General features: G+C 38.2%; 1 protein-coding gene across 3 annotated transcripts in view; it reads right to left on the reverse strand.

Moving 5' to 3' along the window:
• Positions 1-20,695: 20,695 nt before the first annotated feature.
• Mtmr7 (myotubularin related protein 7) overlaps positions 20,696-22,296 on the reverse strand; it is a 112,024-nt gene continuing 110,423 nt past the window's right edge. For all 3 annotated transcript variants that reach the window (XM_063234607.1, XM_063234606.1, XM_063234608.1), the window contains exon 14: positions 20,696-21,760. In XM_063234607.1, coding sequence (XP_063090677.1) covers positions 21,398-21,760 — 363 coding nt within the window. In that variant the 3' untranslated portion in view covers positions 20,696-21,397. The remainder of the gene's footprint in view (positions 21,761-22,296) is intronic.

The raw sequence follows: 22,296 nt of genomic DNA on the forward strand, positions 1-22,296 counted from the left end.
AGGATGTGGGCCATATCCCATCCACCAGCGTGTGAGCTCCAAGCTGCAGCCCCAGGTGTAGGAACAGCTTTCAAGGGCCCACTTGTTCCAAGGCTGTGTTGTAAAAGCTGTGCACGGTATGTGGCAAAGCCAACCAGGTCATCTGCATCTAAAGCCTAAAAATCCACAGCCTACAACTCTAACACTGAGGTCAGCTGTGCTGAGCCAAAAAACCACAAGGGCATGAACCACACATAGGACTCTTCAGAAAATAAGTTTCTGCAACTCAGGACTACACAGGCCTATTCTGCCTCTAAACATTATAGTCGTCCCAAATGCCAGCTTAGTCATGAATAGCTGTGTTCCTAACCTTTACATCAGTACAGTAAGAGACAGCAGTGCTACAAGAACAAAAGGAACACAGGAGGGAATGAAAAAGGGTAGAAAACAGAAATATATATATATTCAATGTAGCTTAAAGTTATAATTCAGTGTAATTTAAAGTTATAATCTGTTTAGATATGTAACAGTTGACAATGGTAGGAATAACTGAGAAGAAAAAAAAAATTAGTAGGGACCATGCCCAGCAACCTTCTTTCAACTCAGGGAGCTGAGGCTGTGCGAGGTGTGTTCCAGCATGCTGGCACTGGACTGGGAAGAGTTTAAGACCATCACTCCCAGCAGTTAAGCGCCTGCCCAGTTTCCTGAAACACTGGACAAGGCTCAGGAGGTTTTGCTGGCCTGACTAGATCACGCCCAGCGACCTTCATTCAATCTGGGGAGCTGAGGGCATGTGAGGTGAGTTTAAGTGTGTAAGTGTTAGCCCACAGAGAGCGTTGGATATCACCCCCAGTAGTTAGGAGCCCACGCAGCTTCCTGGAACACCAAAGGTGGCATGGGAGGTCCTATGGGCCTAACTGGGCCATGCTCAGCAACCTCTATTCAGTCCCAGGAGCTGAGGATGTAGGAGGAGATTTCCAACACACCAAGGGGAAACACCGGAACATCGCTTGAAATACAAAAATATAGGAACATGACAAAACAAAAGACCAAAATGCAATCTCAAACATCCAGCCCATCCCAAGAAAGCCTAGGAGCCATGTGCATAGAAGAAAATATAAGCCATATACCTGAAATGCCTGAAATGATAGCAACTGAAATAAAGAAACAACTCTAGGAAGCTATAAGGAACTCAAATTAGGAATAATCTCCTAGGTAAAAGAAGAAATGACAAAAGTAATGAAAGAAATGCTGAACACATCTAAAGAAGACACAGTTAAAAAATTAGAGAACAATGAAAAAAGATAGAATTTCTGGATGAACAATATAAGAAACAAACAGAATACATAAAGCAGATTCAAAGAGCTATACAAGAAATCAACAATTCCACTGAAAGTTATCAAAACCACCTCAACAAAAGTGAAGATAGAATTTCAGACCTCAAAGACAAGATTGTAGCCAGTGGACAGGAAAGGAAAGATCTTTTAAAAATAACAAAGAATCAGGAAATCAAAATTAAACAGGTGCAAGATGATGCAAAGAAAAACAACAGAAGATTGATAGGGATAAATGAAAAAGAAGGGGACAACACAAATGAAATCAAGAGGCTATTTACAGACTAGCTGAAAATTTTCCCAACATGAGAATGGAAACTGACATATGGGTTAGTGAAGCATATAGAACTCCAAATAGCCATAACAAAATAAAGCTACACCCAAACATATAACAATCACCATCCCAGAAATGCAACATAAGAACAGAATTTTAAAAGCTTTTAGAAAAGACAGATCACCTATATAGGAAAACCTATCAGAATCACAGCAGACCTCTCAACACAAACAATAAAGACAAGAAGAGCATGGAATGAAATATTTCAGATCCAAAGGAAAATGACTTCCAACCCAGAATGATGTACTCTGCAAAACTGTCCTTCAAAATGGAGAAATAAGATACTTCCATGACAAAGAACAGCTGAAGAACTTCATGATCACCAAACCAATCCTGCAAAAAACTGAAAGACATTCTAGATACACATAGGAAAAAACCACTAAGCAAGGCAAATAATTAAACTGAATGGAAAGGTAAAGATACAACAAAAGAAAAATAACATGTCAACAATAGACCCATATGTAACGGTTATAACCATTAATGTAAATGGTCTCAATTCACCAATTAAAAGAAACAGACTGGCAAAATAGATCAAGAAACAACATCCAACCATATGCTGTCTACAAGAAACCCATCTAGTCCAAAAGGAAACTCACAGACCAAAAGTCAAAGGATAGAAAACAATACTTCATGAAACAGGACGCCCCCCCCAAAAAAAAAGCAGAGATAGCTATTCTGTTTGCAGACAATGTGAAATTGAAACCAAGAATGATTCAAAGAGATAAGAAGGTCACTACATACTAGTTAGGGGAAAACTTCAAGAGGAAGAGATAACAATCATAAATATATATGCACCAAATTCCAGAGCACCCAGCTATACAAAGCAAGTATTAACAGAAATGAAAAATCAAATAAGCAATAACACAATTATAACAGGAGCCCTTAACACGCCATTGACACAAAGGGACCAGACAAAGTCAGCAAAGAAATAACAGAACTGAATCACACCTGTGAACAAATAGACTTGATAGACGCATACAAAGTGTTCCATCCAACGACATCAGAATATATATTATTCTCAGCAGTACATGGGACATTCTCTAAAATAGACCATATCCTAGCCCACAGAACATATTTAAGTAAATGTAAAAGAAATGAAATTAATCCATGTATGTTATCAGATCCTAGCACCATGAAACTAGAAATTAATGAAAAAGAAGCTGTAAAAACCTCACAAACACATGGAAATTGAAAAATACACTCCTGAAGAATCATTGGGTCACAGAGGAAATTAAAGAAGAAATTAATATCTACAAGCAAACGAAAATACAGATACAACTTAGCAGAATCTGTGGGTTGCAATGAAAGTGGTCCTCAGAGGAAAATTTATTGCACTGAGTTCCACATCAGGAAAACAGAACGAACACAAATAAATAAACTGACGCTACACCTCAAAAAGCTAGAAAAAGAAGAGAAGTCAAGCCCAAAGCCAAAAGAAGAGAGGAAATTATAAAAATCAGAGCAGAAATCAACGCAATAGAGACTAAGAAAACAATCCAAAGAAGCAATGAATCAAAGAGTTGGTTCTTTGAAAGAATAAATACAATTGATAAGCTCCTAGCCAAACTTATTTTAAAAAGGGAAGAAAAAGCTCAAATTCATATAATAAGGAATGAAAAAGGCAAAATCATACAGACTCTGGAAATACAGAAGATCATCAATTTGAAATATTTCAAAAACCTCTACTCTCATAGGTTCGGTAACACAGAAGAAATGGACAGATTCCTAGAAACATATGAACTACCAAAGTGGGTCAAGAAGATATAAAACAGAGGATCGGTGTGCGGAGGAGGAGCTGCGCGGATCTGGAGCGCCTGCAGAGGCCCCTTCCTTTGTCTGGAGGAGGAGGGATCCCGAGTTCCTGAGGCACCTCGGCCCGTGCCCAGCCGTGCCTGGCCATCGGTGTGCGGAGGAGGAGCTGCGCGGATCCGGAGTGCCTGCAGAGGCCCCTTCCTTTGTCTGGAGGAGGAGGGATCCCGGGTTCCTGAGGCACCTCTGGCCTGTGCCCAGCCGCGCCTGGCCATTGGTGTGCGGAGGAGGAGCTGCGCGGATCCGGAGCGCCTGCAGAGGCCCCTTCCTTTGTCTGGAGGAGGAGGGATCCCGAGTTCCTGAGGCACCTCGGCCCGTGCCCAGCCGTGCCTGGCCATCGGTGTGCGGAGGAGGAGCTGCGCGGATCCGGAGCGCCTGCAGAGGCCCCTTCCTTTGTCTGGGGGAGGAGGGGTCCCGGGTTCCTGAGGCACCTCGGCCCGTACCCAGCCGCGCCTGGCCATCGGTGTGCGGAGGAGGAGCTGCGCGGATCCGGAGCGCCTGCAGAGGCCCCTTCCTTTGTCTGGAGGAGGAGGGGTCCCGGGTTCCTGAGGCACCTCGGCCTGTGCCCAGCCGCGCCTAGCCATCAGCGTGCAGAGGAGGAGCTGCGCGGATCCAGAGCGCCTGCAGAGGCCCCTTCCTTTGTCTGGAGGAGGAGGGATCCCGGGTTCCTGAGGCACCTCGGCCTGTGCCCAGCCGCGCATAGCCATCTGCGTGCAGAGGAGGAGCTGGGTAGATCCGGAGTGCCCGCAGGAGGCCCTTCCTTTGTCTGGAGGTCTGTGGATATCTCTGCAAGCAGGGAGGGATCACAGGCTCCTGAGGCACTGCGGTCTGTGGTGAGTACTCTAACCCGGCTGCGATCCAAGAGCTGTGGATCTACCAAGGGGCAGGTGGGCGCACAGTGTCCCTGAGGCCCAGCTTGTCTGGAACCGCGGAGTTCTGAACAAGCAGAGAAGGGCCATTGGTTCTGCAGGCCCAATGGCCTGGGGTAGAGTGGTGCCAGAGTCTCAGTAGCTCAAACATAGAAGGGGATTTTCAACAGATCCTGAGGAGGCTTTCAAATAACACTTGAAACACAGAAATATAGGAAAATGACAAAACAAAAGACGAAATTACAACCTCAAACCTCCAGCCCATCTCAGGAAACCCTAGGAGAAGTGTATTTAGAAGAAAATATATCCCATCCTCCTCATATATCAGACACAATAGCTACTGAAGTTGACAAGCAACTCCAGGAAGCTTTAAAGAAATTCAAACTCGAAATAATATCCCAGATAAAAGAAGAAATGATAAAAGAAATGAAAGAGATTCTAAATATATCTAAAGAAAACACAGATAAAAAATTGGAGGAACTAAACAAAAAGATAGAATCCCTAGAAGAGCAATATAAGAAACAAACAGAATACATAATGCAGATGCACAGAGATATACAGGAAATAAAAAACTCCACTGAAAGTTGTAAAAACCGCCTTAATGAAAGTGAAGATAGAATTTCAGACCTTGAAGACAGGATTGCAGCTAGTGAACAGGAAAGGAAAGATCTTTTAAAAATAACAAGGAATCAGGAAACAACAATTCAACAACTGCAAGATGATGCAAAGAAGAATAACATAAGAATGATAGGGATTAATGAAAAAGAAGGAGACAACATAAAGGATATCAAGAGGATATTTAGAGAAGCAATAGCTGAAAACTTCCCAAGCATGAGATCAGAAACTGACATCAGGATCAGTGAAGCATATAGAACTCCAAATAGTCATAACCAAAATAAAACTACACCCAGACATATAATAATCACCATCCCAGAAATCCAACACAAGAATAGATTATTAAAAGCTGTCAGAGAGAAAAGACAGATCACTTATAAAGGAAAACCTATCAGAATCACAGCAGACTTCTCATCACAAACAATAAAGTCAAGAAGAGCATGGAGTGAAGTATTCCAGATCCTAAAGCAAAATGATTTCCAACCTAGACTGATATATCCTGCAAAACTATCATTTAAAATAGATGGTGAAATACGATACTTCCATGACAAAGAACAGCTGAAGAACTTCATGAACACCAAACCAACCCTGCAAAAAATATTGAAAGACAGTTTAGATACACAAAGGAAAAAACCACTAAGCAAAGCAAATAATTAAACAGAACAGAAAGATAAAGATGCAACAGCAGAGAGATAAGAATACTACAATTAAACAACATTTAACAGTAATAACCATTAATGTAAATGGTCTCAATGCACCAATCAAAAGAAACAGACTAGCAGAATGGATCAAGAAACAAAATCCAACCATATGCTGTTTACAGGAAACCCATCTAACCCAGAAGGATACTCACAGACTGAAAGTCAAAGGATGGAAAACAATCCTTCATGCAGCAGGAATCCAAAAAAAGGCAGGAGTAGCCATTCTGTTTGCAGACAACGTGAACTTTAAACCAACAATGACCATAAAGGATAAAGAAGGTCACTACATACTCGTAAGGGGAAAACTCCAAGAGGAAGAGATAACTATCTTAAATATATACGCACCAAACTCCAGAGCGCCCAGTTATATAAAACAATTATTAACAGAAATGAAAACTCAAATTATCAGTAACACAATTGTAACGGGAGACCTTAATACGCCATTGACACCAAGGGACAGATCGACCAGACAGAAAATGAGTAAAGAAATAACAGAACTGAATCATACCTGTGAACAAATGGGTTTGATAGACATATACAGAATGTTCCACCCAACAACATCAGAATACACATTATTCTCAGCAGTACATGGATCATTTTCTAAAATAGACCATATATTAGCTCATAGAACATATTTGAACAAGTGCAAAAGAGCTGAAATCATCCCTTGCATGTTATCGGATCACAGCGCTCTGAAATTAGAAATTAATGATAAAAGATACTGCAAAAATCCCACAAACACATGGAAACTGAATAACACACTCTTGAGTAATCAGTGGGTCACAGAAGGAGTTAAAGAAGAAATTAAACAATACCTACAAGAAAATGAAAATGCAGGTACAACTTACCGGAATCTGTGGGATGCAATGAAAGCCGTCCTGAGAGGAAAATTTATTGCACTGAGTTCCCACATCAGGAAAACAGAACGAATACAAATAAATAACTTGATGCTACACCTCAAACAGCTAGAAAAAGAAGAGCAAGTCAAGCCCAAAGCCAAAAGAAGAGAGGAAATTATAAAAATCAGAGCAGAAATCAATGCAATAGAGACTAAGAAAACAATCCAAAGGATCAACAAATCAAAGAGTTGGTTCTTTGAAAGAATAAATAAAATCGATAAGCCCCTAGCCAACCTTATTTAAAAAAGGGAAGAAAAAGCTCAAATTCATGCAATAAGAAATGAAAAAGGAGAAGTCACTACAGACCCAATAGAAATACAGAAGATCATCAACACCTATTTCAAAAACCTCTACTCTCAAAAGTTTGATAACACAGAAGAAATAGACAGATTCTTAGAAGCATATGAAGTGCCAAAGCTAGATCAAGAGGATGTAAAACTGTTGAATAACCCAATCTCTGTTACTGAAATTGAAAATGTAATTAAGTCCTTACCCACCAAGAAGAGCCCAGGCCCAGATGGATTCACTGCAGAATTCTACAAGAAATACAAAGAAGACCTAATGCCGACACTCCTCAAACTATTCAATGAAATTGAAAGGGAAGCAATCCTTCCTAAGTCATTCCTGGAAGCAAATATCACTCTAGTACCAAAACCTGAGAAAGACCCAACTAAAAAAGAGAACTATAGACCGATCTCCCTAATGAACACAGATGCAAAAATCCTCAATAAAATATTGGCAAATAGGATCCAGCAAATCATCAAGAAGATTATACACCATGACCAAGTGGGATTCATCCCAGGAATGCAAGGATGGTTCAACATACGCAAATCAATAAATGTAATCCACCATATCAATAAAGCCAAAAATAAGAATCACATGATCATCTCTATAGATGCAGAAAAAGCCTTCGATAAGGTCCAACATTTATTCATGATAAAAACTCTACAGAAAATTGGAATAGATGGTCTTTACCTCAATATAATAAAGGCCATTTATGACAAACCAACAGCCAGCATCATACTAAATGGCCAAAAATTGAAAGCCTTTACTTTAAAATCAGGCACAAGACAAGGATGTCCTTTATCACCACTCCTATTTAATATAGTACTGGAAGTACTAGCCAGAGCAATTAGGCAAGAAAGAGAAATAAAAGGGGTAAAGATAGGAAAAGAAGAAGTTAAGTTGTCATTGTTTGCAGATGACATGATACTCTACATAGAAGACCCCCTAAGCTCCATTGAAAGACTCTTAGATACAATAAATAAATTTAGTAATGTGGCTGGATACAAAATCAATACTCAGAAATCAATAGCATTCCTATACACAAACAACAAAACCACAGAGAGGGAAATAAGGGAAACTGGACTATTCACATTAGCAAGCAAAAAAATGAAATATTTAGGAATTACTCTTACGAAAGAAGTGAAAGACTTATACAGTGAAAACTATATTACACTGAAAAAGGAAATTGAAGATGATCTCAGAAAATGGAAAGACATCCCTTGCTCATGGATAGGAAGAACAAACATTGTGAAGATGGCCATTCTCCCAAAACTCTTATACAGATTCAATGCAATCCCAATAGAAATACCATCAACATACCTTATAGATCTAGAGAAATCACTCCTAAATTTCATCTGGAACCAGAAGAGACCTAGAATCGCAAAAGCAATTCTAAGCAGCAAAGACAAAGCAGGAGGCATCACAATCCCTGACTTGAAATTATACTACAAAGCAACAGTAGTAAAATCAACATGGTATTGGAATCAAAACAGAGCTGAAGATCAATGGAATATATTAGAAGATACAACCACAACTACAAACACACTCAACCACCTTATCTTTGATAAAGGAGCTAAGCAGGTTCACTGGAAGAATGACAGTCTCTTTAATAAATGGTGCTGGAAAAACTGGCTCTCCATTTGCCGAAAACTAAAGCTAGACCCATGTCTATCACCATGTACTAAATTAAAATCTAAATGGGTCAAAGATCTGAATATTAAAACAGAAACGCTAAATCTATTGGAAGACAAATTGGGTAGAAACCTTGGAGACATAGGAGTAGGTAGAGAATTCATGAATAGGACTCAAACTGCACGGGAAATACTTCCCAGAATAACTGGGACCACTTCTTATTAAAAAGTTTTTGCATGTCAAAAGAAATCTCCAGCATAGTGAAAAGAAAACCCACAAACTGGGAAAAGATTTTAGTGAACTCTCTCTCAGACAAGGGACTCTTGTCTAAAACATATAAAGAATTAAAAAAACTCAGACCTCCAAAATTCAAAGATCCAATCCAAAAATGGGCATCTGAGATGAATACGCAATTCTCAGATGAAGAAATGCAAATGGCAAATAAATACATGAAAAAATGCTCATCATCATTGGTCATTAGAGAAATGCAAATTAAAACCACACTGAGATACCATCTCACTCCTGAAAGAATGGCCAGGATCAAGAAAACCAACAACAACAAATGCTGGAGAGGCTGTGGGGAAAAAGGAATTCTCCTGCACTGTTGGTGGGAATGTAGACTGGAGCAGCCTTTGTGGAGGTCAGTCTGGAGATTTCTCAAAAAGTTGGGATTGGAAATCCCATTTATTCCAGCTATTCCACTTCTAGGCATATTCCCAGAAGAACTGAAAGCATCATACCACAGGGATATATGTGCACCTATGTTTATAGCAGCACAATTTGTAATCGCCAGATCTTGGAAACAACCCAAGTGTCCATCAACTGAGGAATGGATAAAAAAGTTGTGGTATTTCTATACAATGGAGTATTATTCAGCTATAAAGAAGGATCGCATTGAGATATTTATCAATAAATGGGCGCAGCTTGAGACCATACTCATAAGTGAAATAAATCAATCTCGCATGTATGAATACCAAATAGTTTCCCTAATGTAAGTAATGATTCAAATATATAAAAATATGTGATAATCATGATTCCCCATTATGTGGCCTTGAAGCCTTATAAAATTTTCACTTATTAATTAGAAAGGCTTTACTCTGGGCTTTTTGATATGGAAATATTTGAAGCTATAGTATATGAAGTTTAATCCAAATATTTTAAGGAAAAAGACAGACACTATGGTAACTACTATTCTTTAAAAAAATTACTTAGCTATTTCTTATGTTTATTTTAATTAAGGGAAAAACTTAAAAAATTAGGATATATAGTAGTAACTCTTTTTGATCTCCTATTAACTTGTTTTGAAGTCCTGTAATACTCCCAAGATCTTGTTTTGACTGATTAGACTCTGTTCCATTCTGTGCGATAGTAGCAAGTTTGAAGGTATAGGCAACTAATTTGAAGGCAATAAGATTCACAAAGATGCCCATTCTGGTTTGACTATTGTCTCCTTTGGAAGTCCTGTAATGTTCACAATGCCTAAGTTTTATTGGTCTTGTTCTCCACTGTTTTGTTCGGCTTTATAATATCTAATGAGATGGACAATTCCTTTTAAGGAAACAAGAGACAATGTTGATAACCATTGTTGATGACCTTGTACTCTGTTCTACATCATGTGCTATGTCTATCCTTGGTTTTGACTTACAGCTTTGTTTTGCCATATTTGACTTTATTCTCTCCCCCCCAAAAAAGTAATAAGAACTAAGGAGTAATAAAATCCAAAATGTGTAAATTTTGTTATAAAAAGAGAGGGAGGGAAAAAAAAAGAGCTCTAACGGATATAACAGCAAGTGTGTTTAGGGGTGTTGAATAGCTGACTATATTAATGTTTTTGGATCATTGAACACAGCTGTTTGCAGTCTCTCCGTTTGAATGTCTACTTTGTATTCTTTGATACTGTGATTTGAGCAACTATTTCCAAGATGATATTATGTAATCTATTAACAGGTGATTTCTTATTGTTATGTTTTTTTTTTGTAGTTCTGTATTGTGTGTAACCTTACACTGCTTTGTTTTGTTTTGTGTTTTTCTCTTTTTCCTCTTAAATAAAAAAAAAAGAAGATATAAAACAGAGGAATAACCTAATTTCTATTAATGAAAGTGAAAGTGTAATTAGGTTCTTACCAACAAAGACAAGCCCAGGCCCAGATGGATTCATGTGGAATTCTACAAGAAATACAAAGAAGACTTAATGCCGACACTCCTCAAACTCTTCAATGAAACCAAAGGGAGGCAATTCTTCCTAAGTCATTTCTGGAAGCAAATATTACTCTAGTACCAAAACCTGAGAAAGACTCAATTAAAAAAAAACTACAGGCCAATCTATCTAATGAACATAGATCCTCGAGAAAATATTGGCAAACAGGATGCAGCAAATCATCAAGAAGATTATACACTATGACTAAATGGGATTCATCCCAGGCATGCGGGGATGTTTCAACATACATAAATCAATAAATGTAATCCACCAAATCAATAGAGCCAAAAGTAAGAATCCCATGATCATTTCTATAGATGCAGAAAAAGCTTTTGACACAGCCCAGCATTCATTCATGATAAGAATTTAAAGAAAATTGGAATAGATGATCTTTACCTCAATATGATAAAGACCATATATGACAAACCAACAGTCAGCATCATATTAAATGGCCAAAAACTGAATACCTTTACCTTCAAATCAGGCACAAGACAAGAATGTCCCTTATCACCACTCCTATTCAACATAGTACTGGTAATACTAGCCAGAGCAATTACACAAGAGAAAGAAATAAAAAGGGTAAAGGTAGAAAAAGAGGAAGTTAAATTATCATTATTTGCAGATGACATGATACTCTACATATAAGACCCCCAAAACTTCATTGAAAGAGTACTAGATATAATAAATGAATTCAGCAATGTAGCTGGATACAAAGTCAATAGCATTCCTATACACTAACAACAAAATCACTGAGAGACAAATAAGAGAAGCCACACCCTTCACACTAGCATCCAAAAAATGAAATACTTTGGAATTAATCTAACAAAAGAAGCAAAAGGTCTATAAGGGAAAATTATAATACCCTGAAAAGAAATTGAAGATGATCTCAGAAAATGGAAAGACATCCCATGCTCATGGATAGGAAGAACAAACATTGTGAAAATGGCCAGTGTCCCAAAACTGTTATACAGATTCAATGCAATCCCAATCAAAATACCATCAACATACCTCATACATGTAGAGAAATCACTCCGAAAATTCATCTGGAACCAGAAGAGACCTAGAATAGCAAAGGCAATTCTAAGCAGCAAAGGCAAGGCAGGATGCATCACAATCCCTGAAGTTATACTACAAAGCTACTGTAATAAAATCAACATGGTATTGGAATAAAAACAGATCTGAAGATTAATGGAATGGATTAGAAGATACCACCACAACTAAAAACACACTCAGCCACCTTATCTTTCATAAAGGGGCCAAACATGTTGACTGGAAAAATGACAGTCTCTTTAATAAATGGTGCTGGAAAAACTGGCTCTCCAAATGCCAAAAACTAAAACTAGACCCATGCCTATCACCATGTACTAAATTAAAATCAAAATGGATCAAAGATCTAAACATTAAAACAGAAACACTAAATCTGTTGGCAGACAAATTAGGTAAAAATCTTCAAGACATAGGGGTAGGTAGAAAATTCATGAACAGGAATCAAACTGCACAGGAAATACTTCCCAGAATCAATAACTGGGATCACTTCTTATTAGAGTTTCTGCATGTTGAAAGAAATCTCCAGCATAGTGAAAAGAAAACTCACAAACTGGGAAAAATCTTAGTGACTGTCCCTCAAAGGACTTCTGACTAGAACATATAAAGTATTAAAAATAAGTTGGACCCTTGAAATTCAAAGATGCAATCCAAATATGGGCATCCGAGAAGTATATACAGCTCTCAGATGAAGAAATACAAATGGCAAATAAATACATGAAAAAATGCTCAGCATCATTTCTCATTAGAGAAATGCAAATTAAAACCACATTGAGATTCCATCACACTCCAGAAAGAATGGCCAGGATCAAGGAAACTATGAACAACAAATGCTGGAGAAGCTGTGGGGAAAAAGGAACTCTCCTGCACTGCTGGTGGGAGTGTAGACTGGTGCAACCATTATGGAGGTCAGTCTGGAGATTTCTCAAAAATCTGGGATTGGAAATCCCACTTGTTCCAACTACCCCACTTCTAGGCATATTCCAAAAAGAACTGAAAGCATCATACCACAGTGATATATGTGCACCCATGTTTATAGCAGCACAATTTGTAATTGCCAGATCTTGGAAACAACCTAAGTGTTCAAAAACTGAGTAATGGTTTAAAAAGTTGTGGTATTTTTATACAATGGAGTACTACTCAGTTATAAAGAATGATCACATTGAGATATTTATAAATAAATGGATGTAGCTTGAGACCATAACTCATACGCAAAATGAATTAAACTCACATGTATAAATACCGAATAGTCTCCCTAGTGTAAGAAATGGTCAGAGTACATAAGATTTTATGATAATCATGATTCACCATTACATTGCTTTGAAGCATTATAATGTTTTAATTCCTTAGTTGGAATGGTTTTACTGTTTTGTTTTTGTTTTTATTATGTGTGATGGTATGAACAGCTATTTTGAAGAAAACAAGACATAATGTCAACCATTGCTGATTTAACATCATCTTCTTTTGCAGTCCTACCATACTTTTGTTTTTGTTTACATTGGTTCTATCATGTTGTGTTTTATTGGATTTTAATATGTGTGATAGTATAAACCAATTTTTATGGAAAAATAGATATTATAGTAGCCATTGTTTATTTCCTGTGATTTGGTTCTGAATGTCCTGTAATACTTTCATTCTCTTGAATGGATTTATACTATTTTGTTATGTTTTATACTATTGTATGTGAAGGTATGCTCAACTGTTTCAAAGAAAGACATTATGGTAGCTATTGTTAATATCCAGTTGTTTTGTTGTGAAGTGCTTTGTTGCTTACATTGTTCTGTTCTGATCTGCTTTGTTTTGTCCTCTTTTGTCTTAATTTCTTTAAAATGAAAAAATAAATTCCAAATTTTATTAGTATTTGAGGTCATATTTTCCTACATTAATTACATTTTTGTTACTCTAATAAAATTTGCTTTCTAAAAAAAGTAAGTAGAGCAAATTTGCAAAATTTGAGAAAATGCAAGATGTTTAAAGCATTTAGTTTGTAGCTGTTCATTGTCAGAGACTTTGTGGAAAATACATTCTAAGGTTCATTGAGCCAGGCATGTAAACCTTGAACTTCATTTGTGTGTGGGCTGAACCATTATCATTTCTGTGAATTTTTGTTGGAAATAGATGCTGAATTCCTGGCTTTTCCCATACATATAGGAAAGTTAGAAGGCTTAGTATGTATTGGTAAAGTTTTGCCCAGTTTTTGAGCTCAAAGTTGAGGCTGAATTTTTTTTAAAGAACAAATTTCTTGGCCACTACTATTAAACACGATGGCTTTAGCAATCAGCTTTGCACACTGGGCGTCATAGTCCAAGCCTGTTATCCCAGAATTTAGGAGGCTGAGGCAGGAGGACTGCTACAAATTCAAGACCAGCCTGGACTACAAAAGTACGCTCAAGGCCAGCTTAAATTGCATACTGAGATAGTGAGACCCTGTCTAAAAAAGACCAAAGGAAAAAAAAGAAATCAGCTTTGATACATACTTGATACTGTTTAATTCAGCACATCACAAGGCAAATCTTTACTTAAATGAGAAATTTATATTGTGCTGCAGTCATTTTAAAAGCAGTGCATATCTGAATCACAGGCAACATCAAATTACTCCCTATGCCATGGAAAGTTAACACAAGATCTGAGGTTTCCATCCTTACACAAATACACAGCAGACGTATCTTTAAGCTTTATATTGCCAGTACTTTACTCCTACACTATTCTCCCTTCTCTTGTAGATTTAGACATATACACATATTATTTTCCAATGCTAGGGACTGAACACAGGGCCTTTGCACAGAACTACATCTCTAGCTCTTTTTATTTTTCAGACAGGGTCTCACTAAGTGCCCAGGTTGGGCTGGGACTTAGGATCCTCCTGCTTCAGCCTCCCAGAATGCTGAGACTACAGGCATGCATCACCACTCCTAACTTGATTTATGCTTTTTAAAAAACAATTGTTTTGATGAATGTGGTAATCTCAGCTACAAGGGGACACTGAGGTAGAAAGATCACAAGTTCTGGAAACAGTGAGATCTTGTGTCAAGATAGAAAATAAAACAGGCTGGGATGGAGCTCAGTGCTCCTTCGATTCAATCCCTAGAACTGGGGAAAAACAAAAACAAAATTTTTTATTTTTGTTTTACTTCGGCAGTATTGGGTCTCTGGAGGAAACAGGATAAATGTACTTGGCATTTTGAGCCAGCAATGAAAGAGTAATAATCTTTTTTTTTTTTTAAACCAAGAATTGAACTCAGGATCTTGCACTTGCCAGGCAGGCACTTATGCTTCAAAGCTATCCCCGGCCCTAAGAGTCATAATCTTTGTGGACTTTTTGGATACCTTTATGGTAGGAGAAAATTTGATTTTGCCACTGAGCTTGAACAACACTCCCTGTAACAGTCTCATTCAGTCACTGCATGCGTAGTGAACTCAGCACTGGGCTACGCTCACTGCTTGGAGCACAGTGTGTTAGTAAAGAGAGACACAAACAGAGACAATGTGGTATCATAAATGAAGTCATGGAGATTTGTACAAGGGCTGTGGGATATAAACGGGATGACTTTTCATATGGGAAATAGAAGGCTTCATAAAGTGTAGGTCCTTCAAGTGGATCTGAGAAGTTAGAACCATAAATTCACTAGGTATTGTAGTCAGGGTTTGCAAGGGAAAGGATTTAATACAGCACACATAATTCCTACAATTATTTTATAATATTCATACAACGAGTCAAATGCAAAAGAGTACAGATCTATCCAAACACTAGAGATCACGCCAGAATCCAGCTGTGTGAGTCCAGCTGCAGACCTAGAGCCCGCGGTGATGTCCTCCACAAGTCCAATTGGAGGCCTAGAGCACACAACAATGTCTCGTGCAAGTCTGTATCAACAGTCTGCACTGGGAGGTCAGTGGTGGAAGCTAAAAAGTCTGTGCCAACGGGATGAAGAATCTGTGCCAGGAGGCTGAGGGGTCTGAACTGGAGCCAGGAAGTGACACTCAAGGTGAGGACCAACACTCCCCCAAAGTAAACTGCTCCATCCTCAGCAACAGTGAGGTCCCGGGACCTGGGGATTTAGCTCGTGGCTCAAGCACTTGGCTGGGAAGCACAAGGTCGTGACTTCAGACTCTGGTACCACAAAAACCAAACAAAACTTCAAAAACAGCAAGTTTCTGAGCTGCTCCAATGGTAAAGCTGAGTTTATGTCAGGAAAACCAGCACAATAAGCTTCTCCAGGAAAATCAATAGCACACCCTCTTCCCCTCCAGTTCTTTTTTATGCTGTTGGCCACAATCCTCAGATGGCCCTTGCGAACGCAACACAGTGCTGTTTCAGTTCAGCTGAGTGTTACCACTGGGCTACCAGATGTCAACCCATCACACTAGGTTAGGAAAAGGGCATGTGCCTGGGCACAGAGAGGTCACTGGAGGTGTCTGCAGGAGGAGGAGTGTCAGAGGCAAGGCGGGATGATACGACATGGCCAGATTATGAGGGATGCTGTGCCCTGAAAACCTGTTTGGGGATGCAAATCCCAGGACAGGTACAAGATTTGGTTAGAAATTCAGGTGACATCCCATCCCATCAAGTCACTTACTTGGGTAGTAAGTTAGATTATCTAATACAAACATTTTCCATCTACATTCTTGTTCACAATACATATTTGTCATGTAAAAGCTAAAAATATATGTGTGTGTGTATATATATATATATATATATCTATATCTGTGAGTTGATTGTCCTGCAAACTATAAACCTCTGAATGGGAACTTGATTCTGCATTGCTCTGTGTACATATGCATATGTATATACATGCATACATACGTATACTGTACATAGTTTAAACTCACACACATTTGTATGTGTACACGTTTCTCTCCTTGCCTTGAGATTTCTGCTGGATTTTTTCCTACCTGACTGGCTTGGTTTCCCATACCACAGTCCTTAGCTCTGTGCTAATTATTTTCTTCTCTTAATTATAAATGGGTCTTGATCTGGAAGAGAAAAATGGCATACATGTGCACGTGAATGACAGTCCCTGTGCTTCTGTAGTTCATCCTTTTCAGCCAACTGCATAGATTTTTGTGGCTTGGGTGGGCACCTGTGAGGGAGGAAAGAGCCTGCTGTTCACCCAGCCTGACCAGTCACATCGGTACAGACGTCCAGGAACCAGAACCCCATCACGTTTGTGTCCAGCTGAACCCACTGACTATTTTTTTTTTCCTGCTGCTTGCTGGGTGCTCAGCCTCTGCTGCTGTTTGTGCATGTGTTCACTGTATCGTTTAGACTAGATTCCAGCCACCTGGGGAGCCATGTGAATTCAAGCAATATGATTGGCCAGGACATAGCAAATGCTGTCTCAAAAAACAGTAAATGATATTGATTGCAGTAAGTAGGAAAACATATTATAGTGATTGCTAATGATTGAGCGCTGGTGCTCCTGGTTTTTTTTTTTTTTTTTTGCATATTTCCTATCATCACTGCCTTCATAAAGTAGATACTTTTTATTTCTATCGGAAATTAAGGTGCAGGTGTTAAATGCTGAGAAATTCTCTTAAAATATTTGATGAGAGGCAAAATGTGGGATCATGTGAAACTAGTTATTTAAAACATTTTGTGAATCAGATTAATCAGCTCTCTCAAAACATTCTGATTAGGTGAGATTATGAAAGTTTTGAAAGTCTCACTAGCCCCGCAAAATTGTAATTCCCTTTTGTAGTTTCTTATTTCCTTTCTGAAATCCTCAACTCTGTCCAAGACTTCAGATCCAAAACCAATCAGCAATTTACGGCATACATGAGGGCATGATTTGGGTTTTGTTGGATGTTATGAGGGAAGGAGCAGCTGACTGGAGTTCACACGTATAACACATATGCTATGACAGTCCAACCAACATATGCAGCTCCAGTGGCCACTGTTATGCCACCAGACATGCACACACAAATGCATGTGTCTGCCCAGTGAAGCTAAGAGATTATTGAGCTGTGGGACAGAATTTTGCATGTGCAACTATGATCAGTCAGAGATGAAATTAATTTTGTTGTGATGAAAAGCTGTTTTCACTGGGGAACATGAAAACTTTTTTTTTTTTTTTTTTGGTACATGAAAATGTTTTGAGAAAACCAAAATTCATTCATTGGGTTTTATCTGAGTGAGGAGCTCTAAAGTTGAATACTTTTCTCTTTTCTATACAAATTACAACACACATGGATACTGCTTCACAGAACACCCTGGACAGCGGTGCCAGCTGGGGAAAAAAGTACCAGAAAAAGATGTCCCTCTAGTGACTGAGGTGACTACAGAGTCCTATAAAAAGAAGTGGCCTGACTCCATTGATAAGGCAGCGGACACTGCTTTATGTTCATAGCAGAAAGTGCTGTACGTAAGTAAAGAGTAGGAAGTTAGGGGCTGGATGTGACCGAGCAGTGCTGGGCATGGACTTGGGACAGAAAATTCAGAAGACAGGAAGCGTGCCTGGGGGAACCTTGAAACTGTTTCAGTCAGGTGTGCACAGCTGTTTAGTGCCAGTCGGATTTACCAGGTGACTTCCTGAAGCTACCAAGGAAGGCAATAATGTGGCAAATAGTTAGACTAAGAATTCTGAGACTGGAGACTGAAAACCAACTGGAGAAATGCCTGGACCTTGACTAAATCTTTGCAGGTGTTTAGGAAGAAAAAACAGCAGGTGTCTTCCACTGGTGATGTTAGGTTATAGCTCTTGGGCCACAATTGATACTTTCTCATATTATCATGCCGCAGTAACCTTTCAGAATGTATGATTCTGTTACAAGATTACTTACACTCTCCAGGTCACACAAACAGTGGAAACTCAACTTTGTCTGCCAATTTTGGTTTGTGTAACCAAGTACTATATTAAAAATGTGTCTAACATAATCTTACAGATTTAGGTATCTAACAACCTCAGAAAATAAGTTTCAGTATTTCATGATGAAACATCTTTCATATAAAACACCAGCTCCTTGCAAACCATAAACTTGATTTACCATCCTCCAAAAGATAGAATGAATCAATGGCAGACAAGGGACCAGTGTAATGTTAGACTAGATTGGAATTAAAACTGTAAAGGAAAGCTTAGGAGTTATTAGGCTATCTAGGCTGGAGGTTTGGCTAGCTTTTCAAAATACAAGCCTAAATCATTACAATACATACTAAAGGTACTCATTAAAAAAATCAAAAGAGACCCCAAGAAGTAAACTGAGGTTAAGTGATGTATATGGGATAGAAGGTTGGTGAGAAGGACTGATCAAAATTTCTGTATGGTTAAATTGAAGGACAGCTCCGAGTCACTGTTACGATAGGACAGTAAACTAATCACTTTCTCTTAAAAAATAATAACTTATTAAAGGTTTACCCTCTTTTCCTTACCTTCCTTTAGTCTATAAAAACTCAGTTCTTGGTGTGTTTAACTATGGTCAAAATTCTTACCTATTTAATATTATATTTACCTTAATATCACTAAAAAATAAATCACTTGAGCCCTAAATATTACTATGTAAGAATATGGTAGTGTCCATTATACATTGATTCATTTCCAGTGTTTTAAACCAGAGCTACAAATAACACCTCCTGATTGAAGTTTGATTTAAAATGAAAATGAAGTGTCAGCAATTTTAGTTTTGTTAGATTGTTTCAAAGGTGCATTTATCAAGAAAGAAAAGTATAGTTTTCATAGTTTTAATAATGTAATAATTGTACAAATTTCAGTGCTAACGTCTAGTAGCACACTACATGAACATATACTTAAATTAGTGTCTTGTAAAAAGGTAGAGGGAACCAAAATTTTTATGGCTCTGATGTGTAAGGTATCATATTAAAATATTAAAATGTAAAATATCAAACATATATTTGGCTTTCCAAATAAATGCATAGTATTGTTTGGCATAGGCAGTGTGATTTAAAAAAAAAGTTGCTTTTGTAGAATTACACTGTCAACTAGAAAAAGTTAAAGCCGTATTTCATTAGGTAAAAAGTTTCTAATAATACATAATTATAAGAATGGCATGAAGTTTTATACATGTGATAAAAACGTCAATGCCACTGCCACTGTATCCTAAGTACTTATTAGCATGATACTTCCTATTCAGTACACTATACAGAAAATGAGTAAACATTTCCTGTGCTTGTTTAGTAACTCAGCAGAAAATGCTCAAATTTTATGTTTTAGAAAAACTGTACTTGCTTTATTTTTTTTACAGTAGCAGAGTACTTTTATATTAAAGGTTTTTAATATACTAAAGTTATTTTACTTTTAAATATGATGAACACAACTGCAGTTATACTGTTTCATTCATATATATTATTATGCTTCAAATAGTTCACACTAGGAATTTCAACTGTCATTTCAGAAAAATTTAATATTCCCCTATACAAATTTACATATTTAATAAAATGATATAAATTATAAAAATTAAGTTTATGCATGAATCCTTTTAATTCTAGATTGCACTAATATTTTAAAACCATACACTGTGAACATTATTTCTTTTTGTTCAAACACTGCAACTTTTGATCACTGTTTTTTCAGATCAAAAGTAAAGGTTTGCTTTTTAGCATAACATAAGGAGTGATTGTTTCAAAGGTGCATTTTAATAAAATGAAAACTTCACAGCTAATGTTCAGTGTTCGGCAGTCAAGGGACAGCTTATGTCACTGATTATGTTACAGATTAACAGTTTACATAATTTCTAGTGATAGATGCTATAACTAGTTCTCCCATTAACAAGGCATGACGATGAAATTCTCCAGTACTTAACTCATCCATTTCTTTTGCTGATGTTTACCACACCAATTTTACTATGTTACACTTTGTGATTAGGCTGGTAATTGCGGTCTCTGAAGTAGTAATAAAAGGTTATCAAGAAAGCTAGCTGAATCTAAATTCCTATGTAAGGGCCACAGTTTTAGCTCAGTGGTATATGTGCCTGCCTGGCAAGTGCAAGGTCATGAGTTCAATCCCCGGTAGTGGGAGAAAAACTTCATATGTAAGACCCAGAGACTACATTGCTTCTACTTTATTAGGTAATAGACCCACATTAGAGAAAAAGTGAGTTACAAGTTTTAGCATTTTTTTAAATGACAGGGGAAACAGAAAAGATTTCAGAGAAAGAACATAAATTATAACAATTCAGAATATATTGCCTAAAGAAAAGTTAAAGTAGCTATTTTACAAGAAAAATAAGCTTAAACAATGTCAAAGCTCCTTAGGAGTACATCTATTAATCAAAAAGCCCGCATCTCCACAATATGCCCTATTTTTAGAAATATTGGTAACAGAGTCAAAAGGGAAATGATGTCAAACGTTTTAGAAACACAAACTATGCTTTGGAGGTGAAACGTGAAGAAAGGTTCAAGAAGAAAATAGGTCGGGAAGGGGCCAGAGGGCTTTCTGAGCAGCTGCGTGCTGTGACAGCGAGGATTTACAACCTCAGGAGGAGTCACTCTGTAGGAATACGGTTTTCATAGTCTAGAGGAAGTCTCAAAATGTACATAATTTTCTTTGTATCTGACAAAAGAACTGGCGGCTTCCAGTTCTTCAACACCTAAAGAAACTAAGACAGGGACATCTGTTTTCCAGTTCTGTCGCTCCATTTTACAACCCTGGATGCCATGTCCCGCCTCCTAGGTTATTTTGCATTGCACAGTCCCCTTATTTTGGAAGTGTCTCCTGCGGAGCCCTCTCCGAACCTCCGGGGGAAGCTTCAGGCAGCCAGAAACACGGCTTCGTCGGAATCCCTGTCCTTGCCGCTGTCTTCGCTGGGCGCGCGCTCACCCGCGCTGGGAGACCGACAGCTCAGATCCTCCACGCCGGACTCCTGATCGCTGTTGGCGGACAGGTCCGGATCTGAGCTCTTCAGATTGTCCTGCGTGAGAATCAGCGCCGAGTCTTCATCACCCTGGGAAGGGCTCCGGGAAGGAAAGGACTTCAGGTTTGCGCTGTAATCCTGGGGCGTGTTGGCGGTGCTGTTGTCTGAGGTAGAAAACTCCGCGTGCCTGCTGGGCTCACTCTGTTTATTTTTCACTCTGCTGCAGTTTAACTGGAACTTCTGAATTTTTTCCAGCCTCTGAAGACAAAATAATTTCAGGAAAGAAGTCATAATTATTTACATATATATGTGGTTTGGTATTTGTTACCTGCCAGATGGCATAATGTTAAGAACATGGAACTTAAATGGGCTCAAATACAAGTTTTTTGACCTTGCTCGGAATAAATTCCGTGAGGCTGGCTTTCCTCATCTGGAATGCAAGGATGGGCCACCAGCCTCCACAGGCTTTCGGTAAATGCCAGCAATGTAACACAGACCACTGGAGTCTCCCTCTTTTCTATACTGGTAAAGTTTTACATAATGATTTGTATCCTATAAATTTAAAAATGTTTTTAAAAGTCAGAATGATGTGTTAATTTTATTGAGATAATTCACCCCATAAAATTCATCACTTTAAAGTATACAATTTGGTGGGGTTTAGTATATTTAGTATATGAGTACTAATTTAAATCATTTTCTCTCCTCTCAAGAAAAAAAAAATATTAGCAGTCATTCCTATATCCACCTCCTCATAGCTCCTGGCAATCACTAACTGACTTTATCTCTGTGGATCT

Source organism: Cavia porcellus, unplaced genomic scaffold (genome assembly GCF_034190915.1).
Source record: "Cavia porcellus strain 051 isolate PalLab524CR breed Dunkin Hartley unplaced genomic scaffold, mCavPor4.1 scaffold_24, whole genome shotgun sequence".
Lineage (NCBI taxonomy): Eukaryota > Metazoa > Chordata > Mammalia > Rodentia > Caviidae > Cavia > Cavia porcellus.